At 49.7% G+C, this 27,111-nt stretch overlaps 2 protein-coding genes across 2 annotated transcripts; both read right to left on the bottom strand.

The window, feature by feature from the left end:
• Positions 1-5,754: 5,754 nt before the first annotated feature.
• LOC119405076 (probable ATP-dependent RNA helicase DDX17) lies at positions 5,755-6,120 on the bottom strand. Its single transcript, XM_037671890.1, has one exon. It carries the CDS (start codon positions 6,118-6,120, stop codon positions 5,755-5,757), a length of 366 nt encoding a protein of 121 aa, XP_037527818.1.
• Positions 6,121-13,001: 6,881 nt separating this feature from the next.
• LOC119404991 (ubiquitin-conjugating enzyme E2 Z) lies at positions 13,002-26,492 on the bottom strand. The gene is made up of 2 exons (XM_037671772.1): positions 26,133-26,492; positions 13,002-13,469 (listed from the first exon to the last, which is right to left on the bottom strand). Exons 1-2 carry the CDS (start codon positions 26,490-26,492, stop codon positions 13,002-13,004), a joined length of 828 nt encoding a protein of 275 aa, XP_037527700.1.
• Between the last annotated feature and the right edge of the window lie 619 nt (positions 26,493-27,111).

The following is a 27,111-nucleotide window of genomic DNA, read 5'->3' as shown; positions in this document are numbered from 1 at the left end:
TGCGTAGCGCCGACGGTCGGATACATGGGTTCGTTTTGTTGTGGTGAAAAGTGCAAGATGCATAAGCTCTGCAAATAGCGCCATTTGCATGAGGGGAAAACAATTGGCAGGCACACATCGAGATCCGCCATGTTGAGGGCTACCTAGGACGACGGGTTCATGAGGGAGTACCGGGTTTCTCGATCGGCGCAGTTCCGGCAGAAGGGCATAGTTGGAGCGCCCCCGTTTTATCCTGTAGACGACGTTAGCGTGCATATCATGGAAGCACTGGAGCTCGAGCGCGAGCGATGAAATTGTTGCCGCTCGCCTGGACTGCATCGCAGATTGCGCTTCGCACGTGGTTATGCACACCTCGAGATTACGCACATGCTCGATGACGCTCGCAAACGCCGTCGTGCTGTCGTAGGAGCTTACAAAGTGCACACAGTGAATGTGGAAGTCCGTCACGTGCGGACAGTAGCGCACGAATGCTTTCAGCACTTCCATGTTCTCATCTTCTGCGACCTCGGCATACAGCGTTCGAACTTGGGTCTCTTTGTCCTTGTGTACGTTCTTCAACTGCAGGATTTTCGCTAGTTCCTCCTTTGCGTCATGTTCCGTTCCAACGAACGAGAAGTCCAGGTGGGCCAAGTTGTGCAACGATGTCAGCAAGTGTTCCAAAAGGACGCTCGGTCTCAGGGGACATGCAATGCAGGATAGAGACTGCAGATATTGAAGGCGAGGTAATAGGGACAGCAGGCCTTCCGGCTGCGCGACGATGCAATTCGAGATGTTTAGCGACAGCAGCTGACCATTCAGTTCGTCTATCTTGAGCCTTAGGACGTCCTCGCTGGCGTTGGCGGGCAACTCGTAGCACCACGACATCGCGGGCGTGTTGGAAGGATGCACCGATCTCAGTGAAACGCCAGCCCGATCTAGTGCGTTCTGCACTGCGGCCACCCGTATGTGTATGAAGGCAGTGTTATCTCACACCAGTACTGCAAAGTCTTGGGCAGCTTGTCGGCATCCAATGAATTGCGAGTATGATTATAAACTTTTTATTATTATCGGTACGATTATAAAATTTTTAGGCACTATCGAGAGCGCCTGCGCACACTGAATAACGTTGTCCGTAAAAGCTATCATTTGCCACCAACAGATTTGCGCCGATGATTCTGCCATTAACAGCTGCCTGTCCCTGTTATGCTTCTAAACACTCGCGTACCAAAATCTAATAAAAATAAACTCATCCGTTTTATTGCCGTACGTTGTTCACCGCGATCCACCACAACAACAAGAACAACAAATGTGGGCCAGTTCCGGGGACTGGCTCACATACTGGGTCTATACTGGATCGTTCGATGGTGGCGGTAAACCAGGTTTCCCGAACAGATTAAGATTGAGCTTATTCCGGATATAGCAGCAAGCAGTGCTTACCCGTTGCCTGGTATTGGCACCTTTTCCGTTACAAGTGGTAGCATGCGCAGTTTAACCCCATTGTGTGTGCGCTTGATAATGGCCTTGTAGGTGTAGCTCAATAACGACGCGTAATCATGTTTGATACTTTAGCAACCGTATACACTTGTACTCGGTATGCTGAGACCCAACACGTAGAACAAGAACAACAACAATAAAAAACGATGTAGAAGTAAAAGGCATTCGCCAGATGGAAAGATAACACTTTTCTTGTATGTGGGGTGGGGGGAGCATGTTATATGCATGCAACGCATACGTGAGTGTATGCATAGGCATTGCTTTATAAAGGACCCTTAAACAACCTCTGAAAACGCAAAGAACGAGTGCGATATTCCCTTCTGGCGTTTCCCGCCTTTTCGCTCTGCCACAGTGGTGGTTATGGCGCTCGACTGCTGACCCGAAGGTCGCGGGAACAAATCCCGGCCGCGGCGGTTGCATTTTAGATGGAGGCGAAAATGTTTGAGGCCCGTGTACTTAGATTTAGTGCACGCTAAAGAACCCCAGGTGGTCCTAAATTTCCGGAGCCCTCCACTGTACGGCGTCCCTCATAATCATATCGAGGTTTCGGGACGTTAAACTCCCGATATTATTAATTTCCGCCTTTTCGACACCATTCGTGACGCCGGCAGTCTGTTCACGTTACGTCATTAGGAATTGAGCTCTCAAATTTTTCCATATACGGGAGATATCAGTTCAAATTTTTCCATATACGGGAGATATCAGTTGTAGATTATCTCCGACCTTGCTTTGCCATGCAGTGACACTTCCGTTCCGCCTTGTCTCGCATGACTGTCGTGCACGATAAACTTATTTTACTTTGTTTTGTGCATTTTCGACTGCTCAAGCGCGGAGGTAGCAGCATGTATATAGCCGAAAAGCGCGAAATCCTGATAGGCTTAGTGCTAACATTGGCCACCTGTTTTATGGAGAAATAAGGGGTGAGGAAGTGGTAGCGCCTGCAAGAAAGGCAGTGAAGGCGAGAAGGAAATCACTCCCTCGTCTTTGAATTCGGAGTGGTTTAGGAGCTTTTTAATACCACACTCAAGCGTCAAAACAGCTGAAGCAGCGGCAGAACCAAGTCAAACCATCGCATTTCTTGCATAGCTCCCATGCAGGAACTTTCCGTTCAATTTGCTATGCTAGCGATTATAGCTTAGAGCGACCGAAAGCTTAAAGGGACACTAAAGACAAATAACAATTTATGTAAGAGTGAAAAATCAATGTTCGACAACGTCTAAAACGGCAATATTATCAACGGCAGTGCCCTACTTATCGAGAAATTAAGCTAAATGTATCGCACGACGTGCGCCACGAGCGGGACATTTTGGAAATGATCGCGATGACGTGAGAGCGTCCGACTACAATTAATCACTCGTAATCAAGTAATCAAACTAGCTGCACTAAAAAAAGAATCTTCCGTGCATCAAAAGACTTAATAAAATGCTGCTTGTTCGTTTCTGTTTGATTCATGGAAAAAAGAGCCTCTTTGGCGTTGCCATGGGGGACGGCGCGCGTCGTTCAAAGGTTCCGTTTTCGCCGAACTGCGCTTCGCCCGGCGCCCTGCTTCGCTCACGCAGTCGCGTCTCAGTGGTAGTTTCGGTATCGCGTACTGCCGCGTGTGTTTTGCGCGCTCAGACAGAAAGTTTGACAAAATGCCGCATGCGTGTGATGTTGTCGGATGCCCGAATGGTGCACGCCGCCAGCGCGCGCCGTCGCGCAGTAAAGGCGGGCAATGTTGGGCGCGGCAACAGTGACGTGAGAGAGACCGCTTTCAGGCGGGTGATTTGAAGTGCGCTAACGCAATGAGGACCACTAAAACGTGATGTTATTTCAAAATAAGCACTTAATTGGCACAAAAGTAGCCCTACGAGATTTCTGGACCGCTATTTCAACAATCAACGCCGACTTAATATTTGCCTTTAGTGTCCCTTTAAGTAGTTTGTAAGGATTCATCAAACAGAAAGTAAGGCGTGCAAACACGGACAAAAGGGAAGAGAACAAGACCACAAAAGCCGACTATCAAACTGAAAAGGTGCACTCCAGCGGAGAACAAGGTAAACATAAGACTAATGCAAGCGCATGCACAGGTATAGTAGCGCCACCTGTCAGTGAGGCACATGAGGAGTACCACGGCATGGAATTGTTTAAGGATCTCATTTTCTCCTTACGCAAGGTAATGCTTGCATTACCTAGCTTAATCTTGGCGTAAATGTGTGCTTCATTTCCTAAAGCCTTCGGAGGGCAATTGCTAAACTGCAAATGGGTATTCTGGCAGACGAATATGACCAAGCAGACGGCTTTAGAAGCACGTCAAGGCTTGTGTCATATTAAAACCTGGAGCGTGATGTCGTTCATGTGTAGTTACTACGGAAACAAATAGGTAATGCGGTGTCTTTCTCGCACACTTTGGTTGTATTATTTGCTGAATTACATAGGCGTGGAAGAAACAGCAGCAATCGCAGACGAGGTTTGAAAGGGTCGAAAAGCGATTTTATTGCGGCAGGCCTCATATTGTCAACCGAGAGCGGTGATCTCGCTTCGACAATGCTACGCAGACGTTCCTACGTGGCACGGCAGAGCCGAAGCCAGCCGTATAAGGTGGAGCTTATTCTCGTGCTGCCTTTTTCGCCGCGACTTCACGTGACTGCTGCGTGAATGGCTTTTTAGGGGCGAAGCTCCTTAAGGCGGCACCCGTTCGTCCCTCGTAGTCGTCGTGATCGTAGTAGTGAGTAACAAGTCTTACGCTTTGACCTCCAAGGTGGTGCCGGTGGGAGATTTCTCCTGTGCGTTGTTGAACAATAAAAAATTCGCAGCGTGCGCGTTAACTAAAAGCCGAATTCTTCTGTCTCTCATTCCCCATTAGCAGCCATTGGCATGTTCAAGTAGGAAACGTTAGTAGAAGTAGAAGTGTAAGTGTTAGCTAAAAGCCGACTTCTTCTGTCTCTCATTGCCATTAGCAGCCATTGTTTACCTCCAAGGTAGTGCCTGGTGAGATTTCTCCTGTGCGTGATTAAACAATAAAAGTTTTGTTCAAAACGCCGTTGATTGATGAAATAAACCAACGAAAGACGCCAGATGTTTTGTAAAAGCAGAACGAAAGAACGCCAGATGTTTTTCTTAAAGTGTAGTAGTAGTAGTTGTATTTAGCCACCTCGCCCGATCGTCAACGGGCGAGGTGGACCGGCAACGGCGCGAGGACCCTGCCGTACGAGAGTTAAATCACACTAAAAGACATACTTTGCGGGCGATACACTCTAGTGAGCTTTCAACTTTTCGTCTTAATGTACATGATAAAGAAATTATTTCTACGAAAAACGCAAGGCACACCTTGAGCAATATGTTTGGTTTTGGGACGCTAAATGGAACCATGAGGCGATGCGAAGCCGGAGCACTTGCACGATCGCGTTCCGTTGGCTTTCGTTGGGCATGCTACCGACCTCGCGTCGTGGAACGCGCGTCCTGTCTTCCCTCTAGCCTTGCCTTTAATTCGCACAGGGCGAGCGGGGAATGCGGTCGCTCTTGGCGCTCTTTCGCTCGGGAGCGGACTTCTTCCTTGCATTTCACCGATCACAAGTGATAATGAAGGGACCACGTAAACCAACAGTACAATAAAAGTTTGATGTTTAATATACACACGATGTTTCACACTCTTTATATTATGTACTGGGCGCATTTCACGCAAGAGTTTCACGGTTTACAGATGATTCCCTCCGTAGCTTCGCCCCACTCATCATCATTCACCCCGTGGATTTGCTGTGATTTTTTTGTTTTCTTGTAGGAACCACATCAGCTTTTTGGCATGCACGCGTTCATCGGGCCTCAAGAAGGTGTACATCCTGCCCGTCCCGTCGGGCCGAGCAGCGTGCCTAAAGCGGCGCAGCAAGTCGCTCGAGTGTACCGGGTGGTCACAGCTGACGACGAAGCGGAGCCCTTGTCGCCACGTCGGTTGCTACTATAGGACGGGCGTCTTGTCTAATCGCAGCGCGTCCAAAGCCCTCTGATATTCTTCCTCCGTCTTGCTCCCGTGAATACCAACGGCCGGGCAGCCCTTACTGCTCAAGGTCGACACGAAGTCTTCTACTCTTTGCCTGATCAGCTCGACAAATAGGATAACCCTGTCGCTCTAGTCGTTAAGAATGTCCTTCAGCAGGGCGACTAACTTGCCCTCCTTCTCGGCCTCATCGCAAACAACGACGATGTGTTCTACGTGCTCGATCTGCTGCTGTTGCGTGGCCGTCCCGACGCTGACGTTAATGGGGTTCTTCGTCAAATGGCACGCTAGCTGTCGCGACTCCTTCGTTACGCTCGTGACGTTACGCTTGTGACGCTGTATCCAAGCGTCACGAGCGTCTGTCGGTCCGGTCGTATGCTGTCCGCGATGGCCCGAAGATTCTCGACGTACTCCAGCACCAACACGCGGTCCGCCTCAGCCAGGAAAGGGCAACGGCCAAGATTCATCTTTCCCTCCTCCATGAAGGCTGTGAGGCGGCCTAATGTCGCGACCCAAATATCAGTGCATTCCTCCTGCTGCTGCAGCTGTGGCTTCTTCCGTTCGCCAGACAAGAGATACATCGTTCGAATCATTATTCCCTTGCTAAGCTGCTCAACAGCAACTTGTACCTGCAGGACCACCTCCCGAGTCAGTGTCAGCATTAGGTCCGCCATCGTGTAGTACAGACGGCTTGCGTTGTGCGTGGGCGGCGGCTGTGGCGAGGAAGGCCAGTGACCTTCGAGGGTGCGCAATCAAAGGCCACAAGGTCTTTGCCACTGAGCTCTACGGGCCAGCACTAAGCCTGTAATGTGGTCGGCCACGAGCCAGAGGTGAGTTTCTCGATTGCCTTTGTTATGGATTCTGGGAGGCCCGCTTCGTGCAGGATGGGCTTGGGGACGCCGAGTCCCGTGACGGTTATTTCGTTGGCGCTCCGGTAGACCTCCCCTTCTCCGGGTGATCTCTGCGCAGTTCTCGTATGTTCACGGTGGAAATCTTTCCGTTAAAGGGACACTAAAGGCAAATATTAAGTCGACGTTGATTGTTGAAATAGCGGTCCAGAAACCTCGTAGTGCTACTTTTATGCCAAGGAAGTGCTTATTTTGAAATAAAATCACGTTTTTAGTGGTCCGCATCGCGTTAGCGCGCTTCAAATCTCCCGCCTGAAAATACGACTTTCATACGTCACTGCTTCCGTGCCCAACGTTGCCCGCTTTTACTGCGCGGCCGCCGACACTAGTAGCAGCAGAGCGGAAGTAGCGGGACCCACAGTAGCAACAACGGCCATCGAAGCCATCGAAGCTTGCCGCAGTCCCGCCGTCCCGCAGCGAGCACACACGCAGAGGTTTTGACTGTTCAGCACACTGGCGCAATGGCATGACACTAAGCCACATCGAGCGTAACCCAGTGAAAAGACACACCGGTTTCCTTGCTGCAGCACTGGCGTTGTGCTCCATTCGGGCATCCGGCAATATCACATGCATGCGGCATTTTGTCGAACTTTCGGTCAGAGCGACTTTCACGAGCGCGCAAAACACACGCCGCAGTACGCGATCCCGAAACTACCACTGAGACCCGACCGCGTGAGCGAAGCAGGGCGCCGGGCGAGGCGCAGTTCGGCGAAAACGGAACCTTTGAACCACGCGCGCCGTTCCCCATATGGCAACGCCGCGGAGGTTCTTTTTACCATGAATCAAGCGGAAACGAACAAACAGCATTTTATTAAGTCTTTTGATGCTCGGAAGTTTCTTTTTTTACTGCTGCTAGTTGGATTACTAGTGATTTATTGTAGGCCGACTTCCATACGTCATCCGGATCACTTCGAAAATGTCCCACCCGTGGCGCTCATCATGTGATACATTTAGCTTAATTTCTCGGTAAGTAGGGCACTGCTGTTGATAATATTGCCGTTTTAGAAGCTGTCATACATTGGGCTTTCACTCTGACATAAATTGTTATTTGCCTTTACTGTCCCTTTAAGTCGGCAAGTGAATCTCTCCAGTCCGGCGGGCGGAGGGCCGTCCCGCTTGGCTTCTCCGCGCAGTGTAGTATGGGCGGTATCTGGCGGTATCTTACGGGAATCATTGCGAAGTTGTCATGAGCAGTTGTGGTGGGCGGCGGTCGCGTCCTCTTCCAGTTTGGGCGGTTAGTTCCGGGGCCGCTACGTTCGGCCCATTGTTCCGCCCAAGACCATGGGGCAGAGGGAGCCGCGGGTGGTTGTTGAACGCCATGATCGGCTGCCGCGGGACAACGCTTGCTGGGTGCGTTCACTCTATCCGAATCTGCCCTCTGCGCATTCGACTGCCCGGGACCTTCGGGTTGCCTCGTCGAACATGCAAAAACTTGTTTGTTTTTTTCCTTCTACTCTGTGGCACATACGCATTCTGGGGGATTGACCAAGAACGAAACGTGTTTCTTGCTCTTGTTCACCTTCAACTGTGGCTCGCAACCACTGTGGGGGATTGGGCCGTCCCTATTAGGTTGCTTTCCTCGTCGTTACCTCTCGCACCGCCTGGTTATGGCCCATATCCGCTACGGTTTATCGAAGAAGAAGCATGTGCGGTCATTGGATCTTTGATTTTTAATCTGGCTATAATCAACACATGATAAGAATACCGGAGTGTGGTTGTGAGAGTACTAGAATAAATGATAAACCTGTTTTGAGATAAATTATTTGCAGATGAAGAAATAAAATGAAGAACGCGTAAATAATTCTGGAACTTTATTAAGTTGTTTCCTGCCAGTAAATCGGCTATTTCATGGGCGTGTGATGGTATGAGATTACCGTTGTTATTGAGAGGAGGAGCCCGAATAAGGCTGTGAGAGTTAAAAAGGGCGTTATCAGCGCACATTTATACCGGGAGTTTCAGTTTGACATTGTCGCCTCTTAGCTCATCTCACCTTAGAGTCTCATATCGTTACTATGTAGTTAGTATGAAACCCTATGCCTCCCACCAATAACAACCACCATACTGGTCGGCATAGCGTTTCCTACAATACTTACTAGAGGGAACTCTGGCGCTAGTGTCTATGGGAGCTGCAACGCATGACGCTTCAGCCAGCATGGGAATGATGGGTAGTACACAAATTTGTCTAAACTTCGTTCTTTCGGCTCCGTTTGGCTCCGCGTCGCCTGCATCCGCTTTGTCGCAAAACAAAGTTCAGCAAAAGTCTGCAGTTGCGCTTCATCACCTTAACTTTTTTAGGCTCACCAATTCAAATATGGTCACGAAGTCCACAACGATCCATTCTTTTATCCGAAACGGACGCCAAAACACAGCAATAAACAAAGCCACAAGTACGTTTGAAGCCGCAAGCACGAAGACTAGGCAAATTTGTGTACTACCCATCATTCCTATGGTAGCTGAACGATCGCAGCGCCAGAGTCCCCTCTAGTTGATTTTAGGAAACTCTATGCTGGGCGGTATGCGGGTCATCGGGAAACGGAGGGCCACCACTCTGTTGTCTTCTTGGAAAGAGTTCGCGAGCACACGCTCTTGCATCGCACTTAAAGCGAAGGGCTTCCACATTTACAGTCGGATACATCTTAAGGAGTCCGCAGAGGTGCCGCCAAGACGACCGAAGCACGGCAGCCGATCGTCTCCGCTACTGAAGAAATAGTCCCGCTCGCGCACTTGACAATGTTCTCAGAAGGTGGGCTCCACGGCCGCACGGCTCATGACGTCAGTCTGGAGTGCGCGCCCGTTAATGCAGGTTCGTGTGCAAGCGTCACTGAGGGGGAAGTGCCACGAACTTCTAAAGTTTTATCCGACTATGGTATTCCGCGATTATCCCTCCCTGAAAGTCCAGCATCCCCCGAAACAATGTGTACGGACAGCCGAATTTTGGTAAGCGCCATGATCAGCGATATTGAGGGACTCGTGAACAGACAAGCCCACTGTACTTTTATTTTTTTCGGCTTCTTTTTCCAGCTGACGTGGTTGTGATAATGAAGATATTTACTATTGTTTCCTTTCCAATATAACTTTCAGTTGAAAGTCAGCGCTGTACTCGCGGACAACTGTTCTTGGCAAAGAAGCGAAGGATGCAAAGCCAAATCGCGCGTATCCTTCCGCCAATTAATGTAGTTCCACAACTGGTTCCCTATTCTCTACGTGACATATAAAGGCTACTCGTTCATTTTCTTCGTGTGGCGCTTTGAGACGCGACGCAGCACACACCAGTGAGATGTTTGTGTTTATTTAACTTAATACGTTGTCACTTCGCGTTTTTCCACGCATGAGGACGTCGCGCCTTCTTGCGTGCGCCTCAAACGCCAAGCGGCGTCTGCGTCGGTATGCAATGCTGATTGCGCGCAGTCATCACTTTCCACAGCGGTAAGAAACGCGCGCCCAATTAGACTACTTTTCGTAGGAGTACATGTGCAGAAGCGCCGCCCCCGTAACTTTCCCTTCATTGCCAAAAAAAAGTCCGGGAGTATAGTCCTGTTTGCTTCTTCTCTTTCATCCATCGTTATCTGCGCGCTGCACATTAACGCATGATGAAGAAGTACCAACTCGCTCAAGTTGCTGTATTATTGGAGCCCGTTGACACGTGCCCGCAGTTGCTTCACTCTCGCGATGGTTTCACGTATTCGCAAATACGAATTGAGGCTTATGCGAATGTGGTTTTTTTTTTACAGGGAAAGCTCTCATCAGATCAAAACGGCAGAGGTGTAGTTGTCCGCCGCCGCCGATGTACGTAACCACTATCGCGCGAAATAAGAAAAAATGAAATGTAAAAAAAAGACAACTCACAGTGTCGCTATTGCAATTACATAAGACGACTCGAAGGCGAAGGCCATCTTTTTCTTCTCCGACGATGTATTGATCCTGCCCCGCCACCCTCCAAAAACTTCACGCACCTAGCGTGTATTTGCACTGCCTCCAGGATCGGAGGCGCTTACCTGCTTTTGCACTGCCTCCGTGATCGGCCCACCTTTGATCAAGCTGCGACGTCATGCGATGACGGCATCATATGACGTTGCGTCGCGCGACCAGAATTTGGGACTTTATGATGACAGCACAACTTTCTGAGATCTGTGAAGTCATGATGACGTCATGTGATGACATGATCACGTGATGATCATTTTTTTGCATCGCTCGTGCTGTGCCCGACGCCGCGGCACTCCGACGCCGACGGTCAATTTTTCGCGTTTGATGAGGCATCTAAGGCTTTCTCCTTAATATCCAGGATCGGATGAGATTTGAACCCGGGCCCTCTGCGTGGCAGTCGAGTATTCTACCACGGAGCCTCGCTGGTGCTTGAAACTCCTTCGCAAAAAGACCCTATAGAGGCGTCATGTCGGGCAAGGAATCGCGTTAGCATGTGTAATATAGCATGCCAGAAGAGGAAAATCCTTCCGCGGGCGTCACACAACAACCGGGCGTCACACAATGCTAATTGCGCAACGAATGTGTGGTTTGAAGCTTCCCACCCGCTACAAGGTGCTACACCATAATTATTCACCGCCGCTGCCCTCTCGGCACACCGGGGGCTGGCCCCCTGGGAAGTCGCGCTTGGAGCTGCTCAAGGCAACTTCTCGCTGCTCCTCACTATGACTATTATTTGTTTTAGAAAAGGGGATCTCAGGGAAGATGTAGTTTTTGCCTTCGGTTTTGGTTGACACAGCACTGAACTATCTGCGGGATTCTCCCGTGCTCATTAAAGTTGGGAGCTTTTAACTTCCCGCTGCTCGAACGCGCCATTGCAAGTCTTGTTGTGCCAGAGCACCTGACCGAACGGGGAGGCGAATAAACACCTGCACTTCGTTGGAAGTCCAAGGCATCGCGGTCAGCGTTTACCCTGCGACCAAGAAAAGGGCCCGCACCTGCCACCTTGAAGCAGGGACTTAGCCCTGCATGCATTGTCTGAAATCCAGTCGTTTCAGCCAGCCACGTCGATTGACGCCAGTCGTTCTTCGAGGCTACCCTGCTACGGAAAGCAGCATTCCTGAGGACGATGGAAAGGCTGCTCAACACCTGCGGCCGGCGGATCGTCAGGTTAGAAGACAGCCAACACCTGCGGCCGGCGGATCGTCAGGTTAGAAGACAGCCAACACCTGCGGCCGGCGGATCGTCAGGTTAGAAGACAGCCAACACCTGCGGCCGGCGGATCGTCAGGTTAGAAGACAGCCAACACCTGCGGCCGGCGGATCGTCAGGTTAGAAGACCGTCAACACCTGCGGCCGGCGGATCGTCAGGTTAGAGGACAGCCAACACCTGCGGCCGGCGGATCGTCAGGTTAGAAGACCGTCAACACCTGCGGCCGGCGGATCGTCAGGTTAGAAGACCGTCAACACCTGGGACCAAAGAGCCACCCTGTCAACAATGGACTGGTCCCCTATTTAAGACCGGCCTGGTCCGTTGTTAGAGAGACGCCCCAGCCGACTTGGTCGTGCTGGCAGGCTCTGTCCTGCTATAACCTGCTATAAACTGCGATAACCTGCTATTAACCTGCTATTACCTGCTATAAACGTTGTTACGTTTTCATAAACGTTTGGCCTCCTTCCTCTGCTCCTCAGCGATAAGTCCGATCTTCGGCTACATCGGCTCGCCAGCCTCCCGGCTTTCCTCGACACGAAAACCCCCATTCGTAACAGTGGTGGCAGCGGTGGGATACCACGACCCCGTATCTCGAGCTGCGCACCCGAGGGCCTATACCTAATTCATAACACTATGTAACCTATTTATTTATTTATTTATTTATTTATTTATTTATTTATTTATTTATTTATTTGAATGTACTGCTAGTCTCGCATTTCAGGCTGTTGCAGGAAAGGGGGTAAGATAAATAACCAAAAGAACCCATTTCGAATGGGCGCATACATAATTTGAGTTAAACTGGACAATACATATGCTCTCCACATTAATTGCACAAACGCTAATAATTGAGAACACTAATAAACGGAACTTTGGAATGTAATACACATATTCAAAAGAGCACAGTTCAAGTAGGCGGGCACATCAGTCGAGTTGAACTAGCAGTACATACATTACATTAATTGTACAAACGTTACCAGAATGAGAAAAATAGCAACGAGCAGCATGTTACAAGCTCAGCGCACGAAAAAAGCAATAAAAAGAAGCTATAGATAAATTAGATATTTTATTCCACCAGAGATAAGGCTCGGCAAATACTGACGAAATCATGAGTAGCATAAAATCAAGGCAAGAAAAGAAGATACCGTGAAGTGAAACAGACTGCCATTGCACAACGCAGTGAGCCTCATGCCGATAATAACTATGACGCATTGCTTGAAATTTTAGCGATAAAATCTTCGAGTGATGTGCACTCGACAGCACTCGATTGATTGAGTGATGTGCACTCGATTTATTCATGTAAGGGTCGTTAAGACTACTACTTCGAAGCGCGAAGAAAAAACTAACGTGCATCAAGCAACTCGGGTCGTATGGCGGGAACGTGTGAGATTTGGGTACAATAAATCTGGAAACGTGATTCCGAATTCGTGTTTCGTTCCCTTTAATTTTGTTGCATGGCGTTTCCTTAATTCTCAAATATAAAGCGTCTGGTTTCGCTGTGTGGCAGCGGCTGCAGCTCATTGCTCGTCTGCTTCAGCAGCGCCATCCTCTGCCATCTTCTCCTTGACACGCTGACCGAGTTGTCGTAGCCGCGCCAGCAACGGCTCGTACTCGTACGAAGCTCTCAAGCCTAGCATCTGCGACAGCCGCCAGGAACTGTTGAGTTGGACCTGGGCTTTGACCATCCCTTCGTACTTGTCGTACGAGTCTGCGAACGTCTTCAGGACCGCGTCGACCAGGTACTGCGGGTAGGGTGGTTGATCCTGAAGACACGCCTCCACGGCGTCGCATATGGCCACCCTGACGGTGTCGTGCCGCACTCTGTCGCTGTACCTTGTGGATAAGACCGGCATGGTCGGCATACCCGGCTCGTTGTAGAAGGGCTCCTTGTTCATAAGCGACTGTATGGAGATGAGGACGGTGCCGATGTTCTGGACTGGGCTCCACGCGGGTCCTGGCCAAGTGCCGAGAATGCTGAGACACACCTGCCAGGTGAAATGAGTTTGTCATGGCTCGATTCGTTGTTCTAATGGCAGGTGGTATTATATTGTGTGCCATCTGGAGTGACGTTAAGTCATTGCCGCGGTACACACAAAAGGCGCAAGGTCATTAGCCTTTTAGGGGCGAAGCTCCTTATAGCGGCACCCGTTCGTCCCTCGTAGCGTAGTATGTAACCAGTCTTACGCTTTGACCTGCAAGGTGGTGCCGGTGGGAGATTTTTCCTGTGCGTTGTTGAACAATAAAAAATTCGCAGCGTTAGCTAAAAGCCGACTTCTTCTGTCTCTCATTCCCATTAGCAGCCATTCTTTACCTCCAAGGTAGTGCCTGGTGAGATTTCTCCTGTGCGTGATTAAACAATAAAAATTTTGTTCAAAACGCCGTTGATTGATGAAATAAACCAACAAAAGACGCCAGATGTTTTGTAAAAGCAAAACGAAAGAACGCCAGATGTTTCTAAAGCAAAACGAAAAGACACCAGCTGCTTAACGAAAGACGCCAGATGTTTTCTAAGCAATGGTTTTCTAAACAATGAAAATTCACAGCGTACATGTAAAGTTAAAGTGAGCTGCAAGTCGTCATAACTCATCGAACCTTTAGTATAAACGCGCCCGATCTCACGTCGGTGATGATGTACTGGGCAGAATTCACGGAAGATTCACGGTTTACCGATGAACCTCCGCAGCTTCGCCCACTCATCATCATTCACTCCGTGGATATGCTGTGATTTTTTATGCTACTTTTGCGGAGTAATGGCCGAAACGTTCTCTTTGCTAAGCACGAGTTTGGCGATTATTCTCGTTGTTTCAACGGCAATGCCCTTATCTGTTGGGAATAGGAAGCAACACAATGTAAAAACCCGCATTTCCCCGAAGGGGAGTATGAGGAAGTGCGAAGCACGGGGTGATGTTATGAGGGGGCGCGCGCGGCTAAACTGCAGAGCCGAGCGAAGGAGACGGCAGCGAGAGAGCACGCGCCAGCCGACCCACGGAGGTCTGGCCGTTTTTAAGTGCAAAGCACTTTTACTCATGATGATGATCTGTCTTCCGAACTCGTTCCAAAGAACCCGAAACGCGTTCAACTTGTTGGCGGCGTTGCGCACGCCCGAGATGGGGCTCAGGTTGTTGTCGAACCACAGTCGATCGCACACCGCGCAGCTATATCCGAAGCTGCGGTCCAGGAAGTCTCGCTTGAAGCGCGCGTCCGGCCGATCGAATTCGAGGGCCCGCGCTCGCACACGCATCGCGCGTCCCCGCGCCAGATCGGCTTCGGGGTGCTCGGCTCGCTTCGCACGCTTTCGTTCGGCGTCTCGCTGCCGGCCTTCATCACCACAGGCAATGCGCGGGGCGCGCGCAGCCACGGAGCGGAGGCAGAGCGCGCGCAGTCACGTGGGGCGTGACGTCGCTGCGCCGTTGCTACAGACGCTCCTCTCCGCTCCTCGCGCCGTTGCTATGGGACGGCGGATTCAGGGTCGCTTATAAAGTGCATTCGCACTTAAAACGCTGTTTGTCGTACTTTGATCTTACAGTGCTGCTGCGATGCCCTGCGACAATTTAAACGTCATCTTCACAAGTAGAACAAATACAGAAAATATTCGAATTTACGTTCGATTCGAGAATTGTATTTCAGGACTAAAAAATATTGATGGTGTTTTTAATGCAACCGTAAACCACAAACAACATGCGCCTAGTATGGCGCGTCTATAGGGTGCTATTTTTAAAATCGTCGCGCACGACTACTGGTACACGTTGTGCGTATTTTTACATTACTTTGTACTTTAGCGAAACCATAATAAAAAAACAGGGCATTCTTATACGTTTTAAACCGATACATACTCGCTTGTAATCAGGCACCGCGCAGTCCTAGTAATTGCGGTGCTCGGGTGCTGATCCGAACGACAAGTGTTCAATGCCGGCCGCGGCGGTCGCATCTGAATGGAGTCGAAATGCTGGAGGCCCGTGTACTGTGCGATTTCGAAGCACGTTAATGAATTCCACTTGGTCTAAATTACCCAGAGCCCTCCACTACCTTAAACCACCAGCCATCACTTGTTACCTTCGATAACTCTTTCAAAACAGAGAGCGCAAGTAAGTAAACACAAAAGAAATTGGGTCAGCTAAGCACTATTGATGCGAAAACTGTGGAAACAGCTGAGCTGGTGGCCTTCCACTCCTCCTTTTCCTCCTCCTCACCCTCACTTCCCATTCCCACCCTTTGCTATACTATGCTATACTATGCGATACAAAACTATGCTATGCTTTACTCTCTCCCATCTTCCTTTCCCTCCTCCTCAACCTCACATAACTCTTCCCTGCCCTCACTTTCCTCTCCCACCCTTTACTGTACGTTACTTTATAAGGCTATATGCTATACCCTCTCCCCTCCTCACCCTCACTTCCATTTCCCACCACTCGCTATACTATACTATAAATGACAATGCTATTCTTTACCCTCTCCCCTCCACTTTGTCCTCCTCCTCACGCTCACGTACATCACTCATCCTTACCCTTACCTTACATCCCTTTCCCGTCACCTTACTATGCTATACTATGCATGGATGTGCTATACTTTAAAAGGACACTAAAGAGAAACAATGAATCAGTTTAGATCGATAAATTGTGCTCTGAGAACTCTAACGTCGTTAATTTTGCCATCATAATCAAGTTCAAAGTTCCATTTCTAAATTTCGCCCCGAAATTTCCCCGCGTGACGTCACTGATTGCAAAGTGCATGTATCGCATTTCGGCGCCATTGGCTCAACAAAATTACCCCAACTTGGTATGTTAAAGGGATGCTGAACAAAATTTCCGCCGCCCAGATAAATGGCCCGATTAAAAGATTGGGTGCTGAAATTTGTTGAAACAACCTTCATTTCAGCCAGAGACTAGCAGAAAATAATGAATTTAATGCATTTTTCGTAAATTGGCGCGTCTAGCGGCCGCGCCGCGAACTAGAGAGGAAGTGACGCGAAAATCGGCGGATACTAACTCGCCAACCGTGCTCGCTGCAAAATCGCTTACCAATCGACATCGCAAGCCGCCACCCGCTGCCGCGCGTCTCTCTCAAAACGTGTTCTTACGGTCGGGAAGGTGTGCTTGAGAGGAGAGGTGGAGAAAGGGAAGTGGCAGGGCAGGAGAGAGCGTGCCGGTTTCCCCCCTCTTGCTGGAGCATTCGACGCCACGGCTGTCGACAAGCGCACTGGCGTGCAGCCGCCGCGCTCTCACAATCCACTGAAATTACGGCCAACTGCTCGAAATTACGCGAAATAAACGCTGTTCATAGGAACAGTCGTGTCATCCGAGTCGAATGCAAGTGTTTTCGTAGCTTTTTCAAATTTTTGTTCCGTATGCTTTTAGGTATATGGCCCCCTCAGAGGACAATGTACTGCATTTTACCGATTAGGAACTACGTAGTCCTTAGTAGGCGCCGTCAAAACATGTGGCGGTAAGGCAAATGGTGCGGAAAATTCAAGGTGGCGTCGCCACCCACATTTTGTTTTTGCGCGTTTTCTCGCTTACTAAGCGTCTTCTCGCAGCAAGCGTGTGGCGTTTTTGGGATTGTAAAAGAGTAGTTTACTAATTTGAGAAATATCGTTTTCCTCTTTAGTGTCCCTTTAACCTCTTCTCTCCTCCTCACCCTGACTTCCTTTCCCAGTCCCACCCCTTTGCTATACTACTACACATGGATATGCTCCATTTCCCCTTCTTTGCCTCCTCCTCACACTCGCTTCACTCCTTAACCTCACATCCTTTCCCACCCCTTTGCTATGCTGTGTCGAGACGCTCTGATGGTAAAGGCCTGACCGCACGTACGCGTTGCAGCGCGTCAGCGCATGGCGTTTTGACGCTGCGTCGCGCCCACTCCCTATGGAGAGAGAGGGCGCGCAACTACACGAAGCTGCGCACCCTCTCTCTCCATAGGGAGAGGGCTCGGCGCCGCGTCAAAACGCCACGCGCTGACGCGCTGCAACGCGTACGTGTGGTCAGGCCTTAAAGGCCGAACCATATAGAGCGTTTTTGCCGGCGTTTCGTACGCCGGCGTCCCTCGACGTCGACGCTACCGGTGACGGTGGCCGAAACGTCCACCTCTGGACGGTCCAGACATCACGGGCGGCAACGTCGACGTCGTAAGCAGTTCGATGGACGCAGAACCAATCAGCGTGCGGCTGGCAGCGACTTCCGCTACGTAACGGCGTCGTCGCTGCTACCAAAATGGCTGCCGCCCGCCTCGAATCTACTAAGTCGTCGCCGTGCGCTGTGTGGCTCTTAAGTTCTCAACTGATGCTTAGTTGACTTAGCTTGTTCCCTAGAAGCTTCGACAGCAAAGCGCTCGTGATATCTTTGAACTCTTTTCCGAGAGCCGTACTCAAGTTCATCGGTAGGCTTAGCAGGAATGAGTGTATTGCCCGAATACGTGGCCTCAAAGATGTGCGGCAGCTTCAAGCTCAGTGGCCATATATTACGAGTTTGTGGTTCTTCTTAGTGCCAATAGCTGGCGCTACAAATCAAACAAAAAAATAGACTTTTGGGCGGCACTGTGACTCGTTTTTTGCACCACAGAACTGCAGATGAGACATAAAAGCTATAATCAGGAATATATCTTGTTGGTCCATTGACGGAAACTGTACACTGCTTTACGAGGTGTTAGGTTCATTCCCTCTGGTCACACTGTGCGACGCTGAGGTAACGCTCTTCATATGGTTTGCCCAAGGAGGTTAAACAAAAAAAACCTCCTTGGTTTGCCGCTCTCTCTGACGGCGTTGATGCGACGACGCCGAGGGACGCAACGCTAGAAAACGCCGGCAAAAACGCTGTATATGTTTCGGCCTTAAGGACAATGCCCTAGAACGCGCCGTCAGCGCTGCGCTTCGCAAGAGACCCGTCCACTCGAGAGTCGCGTTCCGAAAGGCCCACTTTATTATCGACCACTCCTTTTATAGGCATGAGGGCGCAACTAGTCAGCTATTATTTTCCACGCGTACTCTACATGCTGTACTGTACATCGCTATGCTAATCGCCCACCCCGGCGACGGACAGAACTCAAGCTTAAACGGCTCCGCTCTTAAAGAAAGCTGGGGGGGATATTCGATAAAAGTCTAAGTTAGGTGACACTGTGCTCAGAACGCCGCCACAAGGTCCTATCGCCGCGATCATGACGATTAACTGCGTATAGTCAATACCCGGAAACACTGCCGCTCCGGCGTCCCAAAGAATTACGTCATGATGACGTCACCGACACCATCTTGAATAATTTGCTAGTTCGGCGGCCTTTTAAAAGGGGCCGTAACTGAAGGTGAAATTGGCGCTAGTGTTCATGGAGATTCAAAATTAAAGCAGCCAATGGCAGCCTGCCGCCGTGCCGGCAAAGCGGTGCACCCCGCGCCGGCCGCGGAGGCCGCGCGCGCGCCGCGACGCTAGTTTTGAATTCCTCGAAAGTTCCGTTGTAGCATGGAGCGAGTGCTGAGAGCGGGCACCAGGCTGGCCGTGCAGGGAGGCTATGCTTGGCGGACACCTGCAAGTCTCCCGTTGTGGTTAGCGGGTCATTGCTCGCTCTTGAGACTTATCGGAGTGGTCGTTATGTCAGCCGTGCTCCGTCGCCGCCATACAGGAGCCCGTCCTAGTCGCCGGCCTTGATATGAAGTTTCGTGATGTTCCGTTACATGAAGCGAGCTTTGGCCGGCGTGTGGAGTTTTCGTGGTGTTTGCGTGTTGTGCGCTCTTGCCGCCGTGGTGGTTAACGGCACGCACCATTCGTACATCATGGAACGGTGCACGGATACTTCAAGACCGGCCGAGTTCCGCAAGATTCTTCGAGGTTCCGAAAGACTAAAGGTGAGCACGCGGCTTGCGTTCGCAGCCACACATTTACGAATTGCAGTTGGACAATACAGTTATTATTTTTTTAATTACGGCTGAATCGTGAAAAGCACGACGTTGCAGTTAACATCGCTGTTCCTAGAAGGAATGAAATTAAAGAACTTGAGACTCATAGTTTAACTTTTGCGTCTATGACAGAACTGCGTGATGGAAGTGCGTTTTGCTTTTTTTTGCCTGTTTATCACTCGCCATCGTTTAAATACGCGTTCCTGAGACTGTATCGCAGCTTGCACTGAGCCGAGACGACGAAACTACGTTTGCCTCATGCGACTGCGTAATTTGTATCGTTGGAATTAATAGTTTTTAATTGCTTTATTTCAGGACGGAAACGTTTTCGGAGTATTCGAGAAGGCAAGAACTGATGCGTTTGCCCAAGGAGGGGTTAACAGCTGTAGAATCAGCGCTCTGCGAAGTCCCGATCCGCAACTCAAGTGGACCAGCTTTCTACCCTGCCCCCCAGTGCTTCTTCTCGGTGCGTGAATATGCTATGTACTTACGGCTGAAGAAGTAGTTTGTGTGTTTATATACTGTCTCTGTTATTGCCTATGGAAAAACCGCTCTAAGGATTCATGTGTAGGCATGAGACATGTCCTGTATGCAGAATTTTACTGTTTGTGTTTATCACAATGAAGTGCTCAGTGTACCCAACATGACGTCCTCCCTTCAGTGGCGTTATATTCAGCTAGGCATTGTATTCGCGGTGAAAGAAAAGCTGCGTATATGCTTATTTCACCTGGTCGTTGAGTAATACGCTTTTCTTCGAATGTCATGTGCTGCTGCATAAACTGACCATGGCCTGCATCCCGTTGCCACCAACTAACTTTCAAGTAGTGTTCAAGTACCATATATTCTGTCTTGCTCTTTTTAGCGCAATGTACTTTTTACTGTGCTAAATCTTATCTTTTTCATTTTGTTTATCTGGTGAAGGTGTCCAGCATTTCATGTATATTTGTGCAAAATCTGAGCAAATATGTAAGTGGTTGTTTTGTGTTTTGTATCATTTCAACGGTTAATAAGTAAATAATTGCAATATTATTTCATATTTACATATTTTGCTCTTCGTTATGTTTTTGTCATGCACTGACACTTCTTTAAACTACATGATTACCTCTCATCAGAGGCTCCTCTGCACTTTGCTGGGTATTGCACCAAATGAAAATCGTGTTTCTTATATGTGTGTACGTCAAACGGCCTACACTTTTCAATGTGTTCGATTTTTTAATTTCTAAATTTTACAATGAACTTTTGTGTTTAGTCATGCACACACTGTGAATTCTTCCCTTCTGTTCTTCTCCTGAACTTGTATCGTGCCCCATTACATGCAAATCTTGAGTTTCGGAAACAGAACAATAAAAAGTGGTAACAGAAATGTTGTAGGTGGATTCATCCTTTATGCTCTAGCACATGCTGGCTGCGGGCAAACGCGAATGCGCGGCCTAGCACAGCACGCGCGCGAGGGCACGCGAACAAAAAAAAAAAAAATCCCGGCGTGGGGCATAGGAGAGGAGAAAAAGCAAGCGTACAAAATAAAAAACGGTGCGCGGCATGGGAGAGGAGGAAAAGCAAGCGCACAAAAAAAAAATAGAAAGAAAACGGCGCGCGGAGAGGGAGGAAGAGGGGGTGGAGGCGAGCGGCTGTTGTTACTGTTGCCCTGACGACGTAAGCAACGTAATCGCCACGTCATCGCCCTTTGAGCTTGGCGGCCTTCTGCAAGGGGCGTAACTCAATAGCGCTCTCGGCGCTGTCGGCGCTTGCGTCGGAGGAGCGTTTGAATTTCGCGTCCTATGGGAGGTATACGAAGAAACCGACCCTTGGTATAGTATCTAGCGCTAGCGAACTTTTGCTGTCAACTAACGTATGCTATCAGAGCAGAACAACACGAAGAAAAGACAACAGACGACGAACTCCATCTGTTTTACACTTTCGTGGGCGTTGTTAACTGCGCTGGTTTTACGTTTAAAACGTCTTCAACCAACTAGCCAAAAGAATTATGCTTACAATGATATCTTGCGCAAGATGTGTAAGTGAAGGAGTGGAGTGCGTCGCCTTTATTCACTGTGCTGATGTTTGTAAAACAATAATAAAGACTAGCAGTTGTTCCGTGTACGAAAACAACCGATGAGCGAAGCTCCCTAGAAATGGGACGCAAACGACTATGTACATTTTGAAACTGTTACGCCGCGTGCCTTGTATTTCTTTTTTTTTTAGCGCCGCGCGCGCCGGCTACTACCTTCGACAAAGCGCCCGTAGTGCGCTACAATGATGGTTGTCATTCACAATGCACGTTAAAGGTGGTGAAAATGAAGACGACAGTTATAACCAGTTGTGCACGGGGCTTATTTCTTTTAACCTCGAATTTCTGGTGCGCTAGAACCAAACCGCTGAAGGCCTAAATATTTCCTCTTAAATCACTGGCTACTGCATCCCAAAGCGATGCTTTAGGGGCACTGACATAAAATTTGATGCTCGAGATGTGTCCTTCATTCGCCACTGGCCGCCATATTCTCGCTTCCACTCGCATAAACATACCCGCTAATCAGCCAACTTTTATACCCATTCCTCGACACATTCATGCCTCTCTAATAGTTAAACCCCTGCCCCCCAATGTGCATCCTCAGCATCACATAGCGCGCCGCGTAGCTCGCGCAAGTGCCCTTCACCAGAGTTATGGACACGCTCAAGATGCCATTTGGGTAGACGCTGCTTGTACAGCACAAGAAGCTGTAGCAGTTGCCTACAACCCTACTTTGCCTCATCCTCTGATTCACCGCCTTCCTTCAGGCTCTACAGCTGAGGAGGCAGAGGAGGCTGCCATCGCCCTAGCCCTTGCCCAATCAGACGCACAGTACATCTTCACTGATTCAAAAACTGCTCTGTACAACTACGCCAGGGTCAGGATACACCCGCCTGCCTGGCAGTTGCTGAACAAACCCACGCAAAATTTACCACGCATGGTAGAGCTCCAGTGGGTGCCGGCTCATTCAGGGAACCCCGGAAACGAGGCTGCCGATAAATTGGCCCGAGGATTAATACGCCGGGCTCAGGACAGCCTCGATTCGGGCTTCTCGAAGGAGCGGGCGCACACTTTTGCCGAGCTCACGCAAATACCCCGTTTGAACCGTCGGACATACCCTCCCCCAAATCCCTCCCTTACCCACTCCCAACAAATCCTATGGAGACGTCTCCAGACCCGCACTCTTCCTTCCCCTCAACTGTTGTCCCACTACTGTGGCACTTCCCCTGAATGTTCCCTGTGTGGCGAACCTCACGCCACCCTTTCCCATATTCTTTTCGGCTGCCCTGCTGATCGGCTGATCCTCCCCCGCAGGGACAGCCTGCCATCTCCAGCTGGGAGGACTGGGAGGTTCTGCACTCGTCTGGGGACCCGGCGTTGCAACTTGCTGCGGTGACTCGGGCTGCCGATGTCATCGCGGTGAGAGGCATGACCGTGTAGACGTGGCGTAGGACCGCGCAGTGGTCCAGGGACCCGGGGGGGTCCAAACACACTTGCTAATAAAGTTTTTTTCTCGCTCTCTCTCATTCGATTGTTCGCTATTCATAAGTATTTTTGATCAAGTTTGAATGGCGTCGGTCACCTGGAAGTTATTTTAATTCGAGGGCAAAGAGCGTACGAAAGCTCAAAAGGGTTTCAGCACCCTGTGACATGGACACTACTGTGACGTGTTCGGTGTGGCGCATACCATCCTGAGTGACGATGCACTAGTAGCGATGACGTCGACGATTCGAGTGTTTTTATCGTGGCGCCGACGACTGGAAACGCTCTCACTCTTCATTCCGGATCGATCTTCGTCGCGCCGCTTTCAATGATCTCATGAAATTACAACACGCAAACCACCAAGAAAAGGCAGGCGAAAGGAAAGGGCATGATTCGACGTGTGTTCGTCAGTCAGCATGTCGGGGAATTGTGTTGTTGGCAGAGCGGAAAAAGCGGAATTGCTGTGTCGTTTCACTATACGTGAGGTACACGCCGACACGACGACAAGCTATCAAAATCATCGCTAACAAGTAGCACGCAGGTAGCGTTAATAGTGAATTTTAGTTCGTCTGTAGACTTCTTTGCGCTAGCGTAATACTGGGTTACTGCAGCCGTAACCGTGAGAGACCGGATAGGTGGGGCCATCTGGCGGCACAAAGAAGATTTGAAAGCATAGAATTGGTATTGTAGAGACCTAACGTATTCCATTTCTCCGCTGGTGTGCATTTGCTATACCGATATTCCATAGACCCTTTTGCGTATACCAGAATGCCGTGCACGCTAAAATTCTCTAATATAGCTAATTCAGACACACCAGCGAGCATGGCCCAAGCGTGCGTCCCCGGGCACCTCGTCGTTGCTGCTCGGAACGGCGTCCATTTTTGAATCACTGTTTTGCAATGCGTCGAAGGGAAAATGATTCGTGACGTCGCTAATCGCGGCGATTCGAATGTCGTCTTCAACACTAGTCGACATTTTTGACGGCGACGACGGTGATGCTGGCGAAGGCATGACTGAATGTGTGCGCGTAGCAGACGAAATGTTAGTTTAACAACTGAGCCTCACGCCATTCCTTTCCGTAGACAAATAGTTAGCTGGGGCATGGTCTGGAGGTGGCGCTGTCGGCGCTAAAAATGGCGTGCTTGCCAGCCGTTTTGAATCGTGCAGATACCAGTGATATAAATCAATAAAACAGATAGTTATTCGTCCCGCAGTGGGATTTTGGGTCGCGAATCGCTACTAGTGGGTCGATAACTACTCGTGGATGCAAAAATCTTGACATGCGTAAAATTGATGTCAGTGCTCCTTAAAGGGGCCCTGCAACACCTTTCTTAGTTATATTGGAATAGTCTCATTATTGACGTATGACTCTTCACGAGTCATATGCCGCAAAAATTTTTCGAATCCGTCAAGTCTAAGTGGTGTTACCAAATTATAGAGATCACGTTCTGCAGCTAATTCTCCCTCAACTCAACGCAGCGAGCGCGCGGAAAGCTGCGCGCGGCGTGAAGGGAGGGAGGGCGGAGGTGCGAGGAGGCGACGTCAGCGCCGGCGGCATTTTTTTTCTTCATTTTTTTCTCTCTGGCGTCTCGGCGCAACCACGTGGTCTGTGGCGCCACTTCCGGTCGGCTCGCGCGGTCGTCGTCGAGTGGCGGAGCCCATGGCACCGTGTATCGCGCGTGCTTGAAAACTGCGAGTCGGTTTGGTAATGTTGGGTGTGCACCTCGTAGTGTTTTCATCGTTCTGCCAACCATGGACGCAAACTAGCGTGCGCGTTTGGAACGAATGACAGCTGAGATGGGTTTCGACCCACACTCCTATACACCGCCTCGTCGCACTGGTCGCGCTTGAATCGTATTCAACACGGCAAAGCTGCGTGCACCCTTCTCCCAGTGGCGGTACTTCAATGCTGTTTGCTCTTCGAATGCGGGCGCACAGCGAGTGCGGGCTGACAACAAAGAACTAAAGACTAGAAGAAAGGATCGTGGGGCATCGGGCCGGCGCGGACCCATCACCCGGCTGTCTGCAGCTACCGTGAAAATGCGAGTTTGCTTGGTTGCTGTGTCGCGGTTTCTCGGGAACCTGAGACTACGGGGAGGATACGCCGAGGTACGGCTCGATGACATACTGAACCGACAGCGAACGGGACTCCCGCCATACATCGAACACAGGTATCCTAGCTAGCCGGCGCCAGCATTGTTATCTGAGAAATTCTGCACCTCTGCCTCGGTCGGTCGTGAGAACGTGCCGACGATGCAGTTTCCAGCTGACGAGGCAACACTCGAACGGCTGCCACTGTCAACGGCAACCGGCGATGGTCAAAAGCACAGAAATATTCAAGATTTTGGCACTGCAAATGGTGAAGAAAACGCAACCACGCAACTACGAGCAGACGAGCTGTCGGTGAGACCGGAAGTGCTAATATTAGTGTTTGTTCGGTGTTTTAACGGCATAACACAATATAAACATACATATTATCTACTTATTGAACTCATAATTAACAACTAAGGTAATACCAATGGTCGAACTGCCGACAATCGCGTCATATATTGCGGACTAATACATCATTTGTCGAGAGAAGAGGGAGCGATTTTCAGCTGACTTTGAGAATTTATTGTAAATTCCAGGCCGCTCGCTTCGCTATAACATTTGGCTCGCGTGTTCTCGGGAGCCTCGACTACCGATTGGCAGCGCTTTTTGACCCTGCTCAAAAAGTGTTGCAGGGCCCCTTTAAGATAAGGGAGCTTCAACGGCGACGGCGGGGTGCGGGCCTAAGGAGCTTCGCTCCTAAAAAAGAAGCAACGATTGCATTTCCCTCAGTTGCCACGTCTTCCTGTAGATACTGACAACAGTGACAAGCGATAGGTTCTTGGTGCCCGCTACTTATAGCAGGCGTCTTCTAGTGTTCAATTTCGCAGTCTCACCGCGGAAAGGGACAGCACACGCAACACGTGTGTATATATATAGAATCTACCGCATTTCATTATCGTTCGTCCTCCATAGTATAGCGAGAAAGCTGTTGTTAGCTAACTCTGCCCTGAATTTGCCATTGCTAAGTAAAAATATGACCTGTCATTTATGTTCGTAATAAGGCCATGTTATGACACACCAATTTTGGTATACATCCGATTAACGAAACGGCCAGGAGAGCACAAAGTCGTAGGCGGCTAGATAGATAGATAGATAGATAGATAGATAGATACGCTCAAAGTCGCAGAAGTTCGCTAAGAAATGCTTCGCATTTAAAAAAACTGCTGTCAGAACGCACAGCCCGCGTACCTTTCCGCACGCGTAGAGGTTCGGGTTGAAGCGCACTCTACCGGCGTCCGTGGTCATGATGCGCACACGTGGTGGAACAACCGGGTAGTTCGGGGGACACTTCATGAAGAAGTGGAAGAACCCGCCCTCGTACGGGGTTCCCTCGGGTCCCACCACGATGGCGTGGATCCTGGTGAGGTCGCTCTCTTCGGGAAAGATGAAGATCCCTGGCAGCGGGTCGGCCTTGATCTCCGCGATGTCCCGCGTCACCCTCGTCAGACAAGATGGCGTAGGCTGCTCGTTCAAGTGGAGCATCGGGTCCCAGGAGGCCACGATCAGGCTGTTCTTGGTTACTTTGGAGATCGCCGTGGCATTCGCCATCTTTCTTTTCTCGAGCTTCTGCTTGAGGGAGGCGGTCCGCGGCAGACGGCTGAGAGAATTCCGAGAACCTGCCGGTCGATCGTCCACCGCTGCCCACGGCACCACACCTGACGACGACGTCGACAACGATGATAATGATGATGGCTTTTCCAAGAATGTGGCACTTGCCCACAATGGGGAACGGTCGTAGGAGCGGGCATTGTGTGAAAAATAAGATGAAGGACTATACATTGTGTGCAAGAAGATATGAGAATAAAATTGATACTGTATTGTTTGAAAGTGACTGTCACATTAGCTAAATGTAAGCTGAGCACATTGTTAGGGAGCATTCTGATCAAGACGCGCAAGCGGGCATGTCTCCTCATTTTCTTTGTTGCTTTTTTTGCATTTCGCGAAAATTTGGGATTGAAATTTTCTGCCCAACTGCGGTACTTTAGAGGTTGGTTAATTTAAGAGGGTGTTGAGGTGAGCTGCCGTCCTCGTTCTCGCCTCATGTGTTTGTGTTCATTAAATGCTGTGTATTCTAAGTTGGTTAATTAGTCTTTCCTTGTTAAGTAATTAAGCATAACACCAAAAATAGTGGACTTACTCTATGTAATAGTCAGAAACATGCATTTGT

Source organism: Rhipicephalus sanguineus, chromosome 1, assembly GCF_013339695.2.
Source record: "Rhipicephalus sanguineus isolate Rsan-2018 chromosome 1, BIME_Rsan_1.4, whole genome shotgun sequence".
Taxonomy (NCBI): Eukaryota; Metazoa; Arthropoda; class Arachnida; order Ixodida; family Ixodidae; genus Rhipicephalus; species Rhipicephalus sanguineus.
This window is presented reverse-complemented; position numbering and strand designations above follow the sequence as displayed.